Raw genomic sequence first — 14,136 nt, 5'->3', positions numbered from 1 at the left:
ACTAGTTAAATAAACTTTAGAGATGTCTGTCCATCTTTTATTAAAAATCTCGAGATGGAGAACCTTATTATATTATATTTGACTTTGTGTCTTATATCTAGCTGACATTTCTTGTTACTCATAATTTTTGTGTTAGTGTAGTATAAAGAAATGTAAATCTGGCCATGGAAAGGGAAGAGAGCAATGAACAATTAAGAGAGGAAAAAATGAGTTAGTTCTGGGAAATTATGAAAAGAAACTCAAAATAATCCCACTCTGATTTTGTTTGGTATAAGATGAGGCAGAACAAACTCTTGACAAGGTTTCCAAATTCTGTTACTATGCAATAATATAGACTATTCCTGGAATCCCTTTGCATCTGTTTCTTGGCTTTTCTTGCCTCATAGAGCTGACATGTAGAGACATTTAACATAATGGGCTAGATGTTCTATATTCAGTTTCTCCTTTGCTTCTTTGTTAAAGTAATTGTCAGGTCCACATTCTTGTCTTGTCATTCTGTTGGAGGGGAGGGAGGACATTGGCATATTTGGGATGCTTTTTTTTTGCTGTAAGGCTTGGGAATTAGGGAGGGAGATTGTCTTTGGAGATGAAGCATACTCCTTCCCAGCTGGTTCCAGCCTGGTTCCAAGGCCATTGTGCCCTGAGAGTGACCTGTTATCTGCCCAGTACCTCAGTGTTCTCAAAACATCTTCATGGCATCATATCAGCTGCTGGTGGACTGGTTGGGGATTTGGGACTTGGGAAAAATGAAAGAATAGCTTTGTGTTTGGCACGGGATTTTCAGATTCCACCTGACTTTGAAACTACTTTCTCTCAGTAACATTTCTTTTGATTCAACCACATGGATTCAAGAGTCTTACTTTCCTGAGGGACCAGCTGGGACATTAGGTGGAATTGGTCAACCTGGAGAGGTGCACCGTGCACATGATGTCAACTCAAGGCAGTGACCAGAAAGAGGGTGAATGCTGTGAGGAAGCCTTCCAGGACTCCCCCCAGACTGGACATATCTGAGTGGTTGGAGGAAGCCACCACCCTGGGGGACTCAACAAGATCTAGGTGATCCATAGGCGTTGGCAAAGACTGGGAAGGGAGAGTCCAAGGGGTGACTCTCACCCAAGGCAGTTGTGGTGGCTGATGACAGGAACAGCAACTGGAATTGGAAGTACCCAAGCATGAGTAGAAGAAAGTGAAGAACCCGACCATGCCAACTGCCTCATGAAGCAAGCCATGAAGCTCATGATGGATGCCTTCCAAACCTGTAAGACAGGGCTTTTCAACCTTTTCACCCATTGTACCACTTTTAGGATATGGCAACATCTGAGTACCACCAGTTGCCTAGCAAGGTGTTAAAAACCTGATGACCAAAAAAAAGAAGGAAAAAAGTGATGAAGTACAAGTAGTCCTCGACTTACAACAGTTTGCTTAGTGACTGTTTGAAGTTACAATGGCACTGGAAAAAGTGCCCCCCAAGCCACAGCCAAGCAAGACACCTGCCTGCCCGCCTGGCGGTGCTCTTCCTCCTGTTCGAGGTTTTCATTGTTGTGAGCATTTCTATTGAGGATTGGCAGCGGGGGTGGGGTGTGTGGGGGTGTTTGGTTTTTATTTCCCTCCCCTATGCTGGGTGGTTGTAGCAGGTTTTGGTCACTTCACATGACCCTGGGACACTGTGACCGTCATAAATATGAATCAGTTGCCAAGTATCTGAATGTAAACCACAAGTCCCTGGAGATGCTGCAACATTCCAGCTGATTGGTGCTTTTTCTGGGCTCAGCAGAAGCGGCAGGATCAGCGCTGAGATCCAGCTGGAGCCTGACGCTGATCCTGGAGCTTCCGCTGAGACCTGACGGCCCTGCAGCTCCAGACATCTCTCGCTCAGGCTTGTGTGGTGCTGTCACCGGTTCAGCTCATTACCCTCCCCCGCTACCACTTTTCTAGGATGGTTGCATACCACCAGCCAGGTGCCAATGTACCACAGGTGGTACCTGTACCACTGGTTGAAAAGCCCTGCCTTAAGACATGTGAATCCCATGCCAAAGCTGCTGCTAGCGAGGCCCAGCAAACCCAAGAGGAGGAAGATGGGGCAAGAGCATCACCAGTAGACCCCACAGCAGGAGTCTTGGTGACCCCAGAGGGCACTGCCTGGCCACAGCCACAGCACTGAGCAGACCTGCCAGGCCTGGAGCCCCCATTGTAACTAATCCAATGAGGATGAAGAGTCAGAAGAATTTTAAAGCAGAAGGCAAAACAGCTGAGCTGGGTGAGATTACTTTCCTTATCTCTGTTCGTGCCGGCATCCCGGGAAACTCAGATTACTCCATCTCTTGTCATGGGGGGTGAGTTATTACCCCCCGTAGATAGGGCGCGGAACTTGGGGGTCCTCCTAGATTCACAGCTCTCTTTAGAAGACCATATTGGAGCTGTGACTAGGGGGGCCTTTGCCCAGGTTCGCCTGGTGCGCCAGTTGCGGCCCTATCTGGACCGGGATGCCTTGCGTACAGTCACTCACGCGCTCGTGACCTCTCGTCTGGACTACTGTAATGCTCTCTACATGGGGCTACCCTTGAAGACCACTCGGAGGCTCCAACTGGTGCAGAATGCAGCCGCACGAGTTGTGTTGGGAGTCTCCCGATACTCCCATGTTACACCTTTGCTCCGCGAGCTGCATTGGCTGCCTTTTGCCCTCCGGGTGAGATTCAAGGTGTTGGTAATGACTTACAAAGCCCTACATGGCATGGGTCCGGATTACCTACGGCAACACCTGCGGCCGGCGTCAACTTCCCTCCGTCCAGTGCGCTCCCACAGAGAGGGCCTCCTCAGGGTGCCTCCGATCAAAGAATGTTGATTGGTGGCCCCTAGGGGGAGGGCGTTCTCTGTGGGCGTGCCAGACCTGTGGAACCGCTTGCCGGTCGAGCTCCGGATGGCCCCCGACCTTCGCTCCTTCCGGCGTGATCTAAAAACTTATTTATTTGAGCAATCCGGCCTGGTTTGATGGGTTAGGGGTTGGGGTTTTAACCTGGTTTTTAATTATTGTATATATTGGGCATAATATTTAATTGTTTTTTAACTTTTGTACTTCGTTTCTAATATTTATTGCCCTGTACACCGCCCTGAGTCCTTCGGGAGAAGGGCGGTATAAAAATTTAATAAATATAAATATAAATATAAATATATCTCTCTACAAGTGGAAATACCAGTTCCTGGGAAATAACATTCAAAAGCAAAATCCCCAAGCTACAGGGAGAGTGGGATTTTTTTCCTTAGCCCTCCCTCCTGAACTATAAGCGGCAGTTTAAGCTTTGGGGAAATTAAAACTGACTTATAGCAATATTGTGAAGATGACTGAGGCATAAAAGAAGGATAACTTGGAAAACTTTTGGATTTATAAATCTTTTTTTTGTTTATTTCTTATAGTGAGCAGTGACTTCCCCACTGCTATTCAATAAGTCTTCATCTTGACAAATAAGGTGTAGGGATGATGCTCTGGCCTCTAATCCGCCAAGGTTTGCTTTTAGAACTTCATCGATTGATTCTAGATGAAATCCACATTATTTCGGGGAAAAGAACAAACACAGCACATTTGTTGCAGATCACTGCTGGAATTTTGGGCCATGATGCTTCTTATATGCTTTCCTGAGATAATGTTAAATGAATCATATTTCCCTGTCTCGCTTATACCTGGATCTCTCAGATGATTCCTGATGTAATTCCCTCCATTTTCTTGGAGGAAAAAAAAATCCATTTTCTCTTTTCTTTTGATGTTTGCTCATCCTTGGGCCTGGATAGAAACAACCAAGGCTCTGTTTTCCTCCATTGGATTTGAATTTTTCCTTTAATTAAGTCTTGATTACTTCATCAACAATTTCCACTGATCTAAGGATGCTGTAGGTTAAATACGTTAAGGTGAAAAAACAATATTTTGGAAACATATGGATGTTTGGCTTTTAAGGAAGAAACTCATTTTACTTTGGTCTATACTAGAAAACATGGACTGGAAGTGGGATAAAACAGGTTTCCATGCTTTCCAGTTTACCAATTTTTGAGAAGTATTGTCCAAAAGATACCATTGTTCTAGGCCAAAGAAAATATCTATGCCTACAAATAGAACAAGAACCCTAAATGCTTTGGCTTTTCTAGATTTATTTATTTTATTATACCTATCTGCTGTTTCAATCAAATTTGACTCTGAATGGCTTATATTCCAGAAAAGTAGTAAGATTGAAGATTAAGCACAGCAACAAACAATAAAATAATAATATAATCTATGTAATAGATAACATCCTAAGTCAGGGGTCTTCAAACCTGGCCCTTTTATGACATGTGGACTTCAACTCCCAGAATTCCTCAGCGGCTGAGGAATTCTGGGAGTTGAAGTCTACAAGTCATAAAAGGGCCAAGTTTGAAGACCCCTGTCCTAAGTACTGAGGAACAAGCATAACACATATACCCTCCAGGCTATTCCCTCAGCCCCTCAATATCTGCCATTTAGGTCATAAGGAATTTTACAAACAACAAGCAGGTTTGATATCAGGAAGAACTCTTGATCCTCCACTTACAACCCTCTTGCATACTTCACAACTCTCAAGAAAGAGTCTACAGGGTAAATCTGTTACCATCCACTTTATTCCAGTGAAAGCCTCTCATTGCAATGGTCTACTAAAGCAGAGGCAAGTTCCAAACTTGCTTTATTCTCACTAGTTTAAGTCAGAAAGCTAGCATATGCTATGGGCTAAATTCCTTGTCAGAATAAGACTTAGCAGTTTTTAGAATTTAGAATTCAATTTTTTATTAGGCAAATAAAGAATTAGTCAAGATTTGAAGACAAAAGTAGAAAATAAAATAGGAACAAAATACAATGCCTTCTGCAGAATTTACTTACCAACCAGGAATACACAAACAGATTGAAGGCAGAATAAGTAAAGCAAAATATAACCAGTACACAGTACAAATGATTTTTCACTAAATGAAATCCGAAACTCTAATCAGAATCCAACACCACTATTCCCTAAATGGAATTATTTTTTCCAGGATCTTCCAACTCAGATTCTAAAGGCTGGGGGCATTGATTTATCAGGAGCCAGCATTGGTGGAGATAGTTTAGCTCCTCCTGTGAGAAAAAAAGCAAAAGAGAAAAAATGGAGCTGCCCCTTTCTTTTCTTAAAGGCTGTTCTTACTCCTGATTGGCTCTTTAGTGTTTGATTTTTCTCAGGCTTTGTCTCAGCTCACTACCTAGTTTGACAAGTTATGTCTGGCAGAAAAAAAAAGGATTTTATTTCATGCCTTCATATTCCAATCTTTTGAGATCAGGGGTTGTAGACAAGAGATCACATCCCACATATAAATCCTACAGGTAGTCCTTTGTTTAGCATCTACGTTTTTTAGCGGCTGCTCATAGTTATGATGCTGATGGAAAAGTAACTTTGCAACTAACCCTCATATTTATGACCTTCACAGGTTTCTATGGAGATTCTCAGTCATCCAGGTCATGGTTGTCCCAAAGGTGCTTTTTCAAGAGGCAACTTGGACTTTCTTGCTTTTTCTTTGAATACGTTTCGCTTCTTAGAAGAGAAGTGAAACACCTTCAAAGAAAAAACAAGAAAGTCCAGTTGCCTCTTGAAAAAGCACCTTTGGGACAACCTTCACAGGTACGTTAGGCGAAGAAAAGTTGAAATAAGATAATAAGCACAATTGTGGTTTCACTTAGCAATGCGTTACTTAACAACTAAGGAGTCTGCCTCAATTGTAGTCACTAAAAAGATTACCTGTGTTGTTTTATTATTGTTATAAATTCTATTTCCTGTGATAGTAAGGCTATGCACTAAATATACCAAATTTTGAGATGTTCTACATCAATCTTTACTTCTGTGGCTATGCAACACGGAATTTTTTTGCTGTGTGATTCAGGTATCCTGCAGTTTTTAATTAGACACAAGAAAACACACTACAGTAGATTTCTAGCCTAAGTTCCTTATTTATGAATTCTAGTGATTGTCTGGAAAATCAATTTGTAACAGTTCCCTCCCCCACCCTCGGGATTTGAGTTGAAGGCATTCACCTGCCCTATCAGAAAGTCCCATCTATTAAATGATGTTATCTGTTGGGGCCCACTTTGTAGTGGTGCCCATCCAATTCTCCCCAATGAAGGCTCAACCCTCCTGAAATTCTAAAAAGCCTGAAGATGTTGCATGGTTCCCAGGCTCCGGGCCAGGATGTGAATTGAGCCCAGCACACGTAGTTGGTGTGAGGTTATTATAAGGTCTAGTTAGAGTATTTTTTTTTACCCTGGAAGGGAGTTATTCTTACTATACTAAAAGCGTTTCATTTTTTGTTAGCTGCCCAGGATTACATTGTGATAAATACCTATATAAACCTTTTAGCTAGACAGACAGATAAGAGAGACAGATGGATAATTGTTCATACTTGATATTGAGGGGTCAGATTATTATTTACTTCCAAAAATAGGGAATATTAGCTTAGGTCTATTTAAGAATTCTGCTGGAATTTGATCTGGGTTATTTGGAAATAGCCCAATTTGATTATGTGATTTCATTCAGATCAAGCTTCAGATAGATGGAGTTCCATTTCTCCAAAGTCTATTATGAGGAGAAAAAGCAGAAATGGCTGTAGTTTTTAATCAGTTAATAAAACAGGATGAAATCTACAGGCAAGTTAGATCATTATGCAAGGAGGAAATATGCCAGGTATGGCACAAATTGTGCATGGTTTTCAAACAAAGTTTAAACCTTTAGCAAGGAATGTTGGTCCTTTACTAAATGAAGTGCAATTTGGTTCTTGGAGTTGGGTGCGAGTATATGAGATGAACTTGCTGGTTTTTTCTACAATGTTGGTCATTAGGCAAGGCCAGCTTGCTAATACAACTAGCATAAAAACTGTCACAATTAATCAAGATAAATACTTTTAATTATTGTCCTAGGGATTTCTCTCTCCCACCAGAGTTTCTCTGCTTTTCAGGGAACTGTGATGGGGCTAATCAACAGTCATAATTATAATTTGAGGGCAAATCAATGAACTGCTGAATTCAATAGTCTCCCTCCCTCCCTCTTTTTCTACTTCATGTAATTTTACATAAATGACATAAATATTTTTCTTGTGTATGCCTGTGCAAAGCTGTGCCACATATAAATATGCTGGGATCAGAGTTTTGTGTAACTTCAGAATCAGTTGTAGAGGACTTAATTGGAGTACAGATAGTCCTCGATTTATGACCAAGATTGGGATTGGAATTTTCATTCTTAAGCAAGGGAGTTGTTAAGTGAGTCATGGCTGATTTCATGAACTTTAAGTGAATCACTGCAGTTGTTAAATGAATCATGCCTTTTAAATAAATCCAACTTCCCCTATTGGTCTTGCTTGTTGGAGCTGACCGAGAAGGCCACAAATGGCAATCATATTTGATCCTGAGACGCTGCAACCATTGCAAATACACGTTGGTTGCCAACCGCCCATATTTTGATCATGTGACGATGGGGATGCTCATAATACAAGCACTGGTCACAAGTCAATTTTTACAATGCCACAATGTAACAGTCGCTAAATGAATGGTTGTAAATCGAGGACTACCTGTAGATGGATACAAATTGATCCTGAAAACCAATCTGATGAGCAGAATGAATCCACAGGAAAAATTTAAGGTCCCACCATCTACTATGGATTCAATTTTAGTGATTTATTGCAACATATTGCAATATGTTGGAAATTTAACATATTGGTGATTTATTGCAATCTTTAGATGAAATGAAATACCTGTATATCAGGACAGCATTTATTTACCAAGAAACACAGATTTAAAGCATTAGCAAGATCAGCCCTGAGATCACATTTGACCAAAGAATGTTTTCTGAAATTGCATACTGTATAAATTCATGTGAAACAAAAGTAACTTTGTGTAAAAAGCATGCAAACCTAACACATGATTAAATGAATAATTCTGCCATTCAGTTCGCTGGCAGGGACCATGTTTTTTTTCACAATTAAATCTCCAGCTGAAAATATGTATTATAACTTTAATATAATAAGGTGCAAATTAGAATGAAGATGTTGTACAGATGAACACATTTGAGCTGTAATGTTGCAGTTCTGAATATGTTTACTTGGGAGGACATTAAGTCTCTTAAAATTCAGTGGGATTTCTTAGTAGACACATGTAAAATTCTATGGGGGAAATTTAGTTTCAATTTGATTTATCTGGTGTAAAAATTAAGAAGTTGTAGTAATCTTGTAACAATCACATAATATTTGCAAGGAAAACTTTTAATAATTTGTTATGGTGTTATAACACAATTATCCATTATTTTTGTATTTGAATTAATTTTTGAAAATAAAATATAGTCATATGAGTAATGCTATAGTTATTGAATAGTAGCTTTTAGATGCAATTAAAACATAAAATGCTTCTTATCACTGTGGGTGAAAGAGACATCATCTACCTATTCCAGGATCTTTTTTCAAGTGACTGCTGTGACCTAAATTTCAGGCAACAATTGCAAGATATAAAACAAGCTTGGCTATAATTAATAACATATATGCATTATTATGTAGGATAATAATCAACTAATTCAATCTGGGTCACATGTAATAGTATACTAATCAATTGTACCTTTTAAAATGAAACTAGTAGACAATTTGCTAATATTCAGCTGTACTAATTTCAGTGGAATGTACAGACAGTCAACTTCAATTTATTACCATTTTTTGGAGGGAGACACAGCTGACATATTCTGTCCTCCTCTAATTAAGCTTTAAATTTTGAAAATAAATGGTAAGCATCACTTACCTTGGCAGTGTTTCTGTTTCTCAAATGAATGATTGACAAATAAATATGCAAGAGATTAAATGGATAGAACTGAAGAGTAAATAAAATTGAAAATATCAAAATTAAAATATATAATCCGATCAATAGAATGGAAAAATATTTTCCAAAATTAATTTGGGCATTTTGCCAAAAAGCCTGGAAGAAATGGAAAGACTTTGTGAAATGCATGGGGAAATATTTGTGCTCAATTACAAATAAAGAAAAAAAAACAGAAAGAAAGAAAAATTGTGTCTATAAAAGCACATAATGGGACTCTCACTAAAAAAATGAGAGAAACTCCACTACACCTGGTGTGTTGTACATGCTGACAGAAGGGTTGTTATAGACGGCCGATTCCCCGAGCAATGTGTTATAAGGGTTGTTAGTGCCATGAGGACGAAGGAGAGCATTGGTTATAAGATGGTTAGCCATGGCTCCTGGAGCAGCCAAGAGAAAGACAAAACAAAACAAAACAAAAAAGCAAAAAAAAGTCAATCAGGCAGATTTGAATTAAAAAAAGAAAAAAAAATATTCAGACTGACAACAATTTAAACAGTCCTGATTAAAAGCAGCCAGTTATTTCAAGCGGCAAGCTAAATGCCATCAAAGCAGACACTGCCAACAATGAAGACAGAAATGGGTTGCGGTGATGCAAAACCAACTTTTGAGAATGTAAGTTGAAAAGTTACTCTGCATGCTTGCCACATTCAACCTTTGTGAAAACTTGATAGAAAAAGCCAAACAAATATAAGGAAGACAGCCAGAACAAAATGGCACAATTAACTCCATTGTGTTAGTCACAAATTTTCCCTCAGAGTTCTCTAGGTTCTAGGCAAAATGATTTAGGATATTCAATTAATACCACAAAAAGTAAAAAAGATTATTTTGAGCAATAATGCTATAACATTCATTGCCCTTTTCTAACAGGACCTCCCCTAGGTCAGGATGTACTTCTGGTGAATACTTTGTCATGATACAAAAGCTTATTATACCACATTCAGATATTATGATTTCACATTCCGTATTTACAGTTCTGTTCTGTTTTTTTTACAAAGAACTAACTCTCAAACTTGTTAGTACCCAAAATTGGCAAGGTTTCAGGATTGATTGATTGTGTGTCATCAAATTTTGTTGACTCTCAACAATCACAGAGATAGATTTTCTTCATGATGAACTGTTCCTAATCTCATCTTTGAACTCTTCTGATGGTGCATCCAACAAAGCCCAATTTGTATAAAGGCAACTTTGCTCTTGATATAAAGTAATCCACCCAGAAATAACACCCAGAAGTTATTTCCCTTCTTTATAATTCAGCGATCACAGATATGAAAACCCTTTTCTATAGAAATTAGATTCCAGACAAGACTGATATGAGTAATTGTTAAAAAAACAAAAATAATGTTTTTGCCCAGCATGAGAATAAACAAGCAAGTTCCAAAGTCTGCCTAAACAAACAGCCAGATTAAAGATTATTGTCTTGTCGTAAAGCTTTCCTTTATTTTAATAGAGTTGGAACGGTAATTGCCAAACATTTCAAGAATTGCTGTTTTTTTAAAAATGGATCACCTTCTGCCAACAATTGGCACAAGATGAGGTTCAGACCTAATTCCAGGATGCTGGCCTTGGGCAAGAAATAATTCTGCAGGGCTCAAAACTGATCGATGGTATGTGTTCTGATTGCAGTTGACCATCAATTGCTATAGAAACTATAGGAGAGGAAAGAATGGTGACAATAATGATATAAAAGTATACAAGGCAAAACTTTCAGGTGGGCTTTGCTATCTCAACGTTAAATACCAACATTAAAATCAATGAGTGATATGCTTTTATCTTCTTTCTAAATTCTGGAAGAAGGGAAGAAGCAACCTGCTTAGTCTGTTCCACAGTCTGGGAGCCAAAAGGAGAAGGTTGTTTCTTACAGACATGAACATCAAACTTCTGACATTGGGGACATCTCCAGAAACCTCTGCTGATCAGAGCAACCTTTTCCCAAGAGCACCAGGTGGTGTGCATAAGGCTCCCTGATGCAATTTTGTATTCATAGCAACAAGCCTGTGAGATAGTGACTATCCTAAAGTGACACAATGAGCATCCATGGCTGAGACTTGAGTTGAACCCGAGTCTCTCTGCTCTTAACTGCTATACCACACTAAATGTGGAATGGATGTTTTTTACAACATCGACAAAAGCTGTACAGTTTTAAAACAGCATGTTTGAAACTACATTTAAAAATAAAAATAATTTGCATTTCAGTGTTTATTTTGAATTAATATTCTTATTTTAGCATTAAAATTTGAGCTTAGTTGCCAAGATCTACAGTATATGCCATATTCCATGGTAATGTAAATCATACAATTACCAAATTATAATTTATAAATCTAAGCATACTCACTTCCCACCTTACTTTAATTTATAGGAAATAATGATTTAGGGCAGATTTCCCAAAGTGCTCTTTATATTGTTGTAATTGTTGTAATCCAACAATGAATTTAGCAGGTTGGAATAAGTGACTTACAGTAACAATATGCATGAAGTATGATGGAACTGGTTTGAATGTATACTCATTGCACTGAGAATAGAAACTCAGTAATGAGTTCCAAATGTTCAAACCATTTCTGCTTTAGGATGAAGAGAGAGAGTGTACAAGTATTAAAATGTTTTCAATGTGTATTTTGTGCACTAAAACAAGTGTAGCAAATACTAGATTAAAAACAACAACGTGACATACAGAATACAGAATAATAGGCTTGAAAGGGACCTTGGTGGTCTTCCAGGCCAACCCTCTGCTTAAGCAAGAGACCCTATCATTTGGGATAAATGGCTGTCTTATCACTTCTTAATGATGAAACACCCACAATTTCTGAATGCAAGCCATTCCACTGATTGTTCTCACTGACAGGAAATTTCACCTTAAATCTAGATTGGCTCTCTCTTTGATAAGCTTCCATCCGTTATTTCTTGCCCTGCCCTCAGGTGTTTCAGAGAATCGGTCAACCCTCTCTTCTTTGTGACAGCCCCTGAAATATTGGAAGACTGCTATCATGTCACCTCTAGATTTTATCTTCATTAGACTAGACCAGGGGTAGGCAACCTTGGCTCTTTTATGACTCCATGAGTCATAAAAGAGCCGAGGTTGCCTACCCCTGGACTAGACATACCCAGTTCCCACAACTGTTCCTTATATGCTTTAGTCTCCACTTCCCTAATAATTTTTGTTGCTTTTCTCTGCACTCTTTCTAAAGACTCAACATCTCTTTTGCATTATGGTGACCAAAACTGGACTCAGTATTCCAAGGGTTTTCTTACCACAACAGTATAAAACAGTACTAACACTTCACATGATTTTTATTCTATCCCTCTGTTGATACAGCCTAAGACTGCATTGGCTTTTTTGGCAGCTGCAGCTGACATGCTTCACTTATTATTGTAAGACATCCTGACTATATTTACAGTAGCTACTTAAATACATATAACCAAAATGCATATGATTTGAATGGAAAGAGGTCTGAGCAATATTTTTCATATTTTAGTATCTGTGCTATCAACTTTAAATGAACAGAATAATTTGTTCAAGGAATGTTTATGGGCTGCTTGAAACTACCACCAGAAAACAATTACTCTTTAGCTGGCCAGATATTTTTCCCAATTTTCTTTTAAAACAGCTTTCTTAATGCCTACTTCCTCGTATATTTTGTGGAAAGGACTTATCTTAAATGTATTGGCTGCCTAGCACCAATGTATATCTGCTAAAGCCTTTAATAGATTTAGTCTGGGCTAGTCAAACTGTCAGTTGGTTTTAAATTGCAAGTAGAACTCATTTAGCAACTGCCTTGTACAGCAACCTTCACAGTTATGACAGTGATGAAGAGGTAACTTTGCCACCAATCCTTGCATTTAAGACCTTCACAGATCTGTAAAGCAAAGCCAAGCTGAACTAAGATCATAAGCACAATCAAAAGTTTACTTAGTGAACATTTAACTTAATGACCGAGCTGTTGCCCCCAATTATCATAACTAAACAAGAATTACCTGTAGTTGGCAGTATGATTTGTTAGCATGAAAGATTTCCTTCACAGTTTGGGATGAGGCATTGACAGTTTAGTTCACATTATATTAACTAACCTAGTTAATTAATTAAATGATTACATTATTATTTTATTATTTTATTTTATTTTTATTTTAATTCCATTTATATCCCGCCCTTCTCCGAAGACTCAGGGCGGCTTACAAGCTTAGCAGTAGCCTTCATTCTATGTATATGCCTGCTTATTAGGGCTTTCACACACACACCCCAAGCGGCATTATTACAAAGTCAGCTTAATTGCCCCCAACAATCTGGGTCCTCATTTTACCTACCTCGGAAGGATGGAAGGCTGAGTCAACCTTGAGCCTGGTGGGATGCGAACCTGCACTAATTGCAGGCAGCTGGTGTTACTTAAGGAGGCATTAGCCCACTGCTCCACCAAGGCTCTTTATCCCTCAGTTTCCACATTTTTTTCTCTAATCAAAACATGATGCAAAAAGAGTGCCGAAGGGGTCACTTAGTTCATCAAATCCATTCTGTGCTCAGTGTTCCTTTCCTTTGCTTGAGCACATCTTATGAAGGAGAAATCACCACTATCCTTGATAGGCTATGTTGTGTAGTGAGTTCCTTGCGCGGGAATGAAGACGAGGTGAGTGAGTTCAGCAATGGTCATGCTTATTTGCTTGCAGGATCTGAACTGAGGAACTGAGCTGCAGGCTGCAGCAATTTATAGCCTGGCCCCTAGGCAGCAGCCAATAGGTTTAAAGCAACCCATTGCCACCTAGGGGCAGCCAATAGCAGCACCGGAGACGGGGTGTCTGAGTTGCTGGGAGCCGTTAGCTAGCTCCAGCTTACCACGTGGTGTTACAATGAAGCCCAATACATAACACCCCTCCCCTCTTAGAATGAACAAACATCATAGCAACACTAAGTGTGAAAATAACAAATTACAAGATTTAACAATAGTATGAATAGGTTCCCATTAACAATACAATAAGACAGTTAACGACATTATAGCTCCATCATTGTTTTAGTACAGTCTCATAGTCAACAATTATCACAAGTACATACAACATTATAGTTCCTTTATTTTACCATATAATCTGCTAAATAAGCAGGAGGATTGCGTGCCCTTGTGGAACGCCTCAGGGGTTCAGTCACTTTCTGATCTACCAGCTTACCCACCGGGCTGGGCAGACCAGTGTCCTTTGATGCACTTGAGCCAGAAGGATTTGGTGCTCTCTGGCTGGCCTCTCCAGGTTGGCCCACCCCAGAGTCAGACTGTTCAGCAGAGTTGGCACAG

General features: G+C 39.2%; 1 protein-coding gene across 17 annotated transcripts in view; it reads right to left on the bottom strand.

The window, feature by feature from the left end:
• Positions 1 to 14,136, bottom strand: part of ADGRL3 (adhesion G protein-coupled receptor L3) — a gene marked incomplete at its 3' end in the record, with an annotated part of 400,329 nt that overhangs the window by 58,091 nt on the left and 328,102 nt on the right. For 3 of the 17 annotated variants that reach the window (XM_081321794.1, XM_081321793.1, XM_081321787.1), the window contains one exon: positions 9,118 to 9,246. The exons of the other annotated variants lie outside the window; for them this stretch is intronic. In XM_081321794.1, coding sequence (XP_081177920.1) covers positions 9,118 to 9,246 — 129 coding nt within the window. The remainder of the gene's footprint in view (positions 1 to 9,117; positions 9,247 to 14,136) is intronic. 17 annotated transcript variants of the gene reach the window in all.

This window comes from Vipera berus (assembly GCF_964194415.1).
Source record: "Vipera berus genome assembly, chromosome: 2".
Classification (NCBI taxonomy): domain Eukaryota; kingdom Metazoa; phylum Chordata; class Lepidosauria; order Squamata; family Viperidae; genus Vipera; species Vipera berus.
Note: the sequence above shows the minus strand (reverse complement) of the source record. Positions and strands in the feature narration are given on the sequence as shown.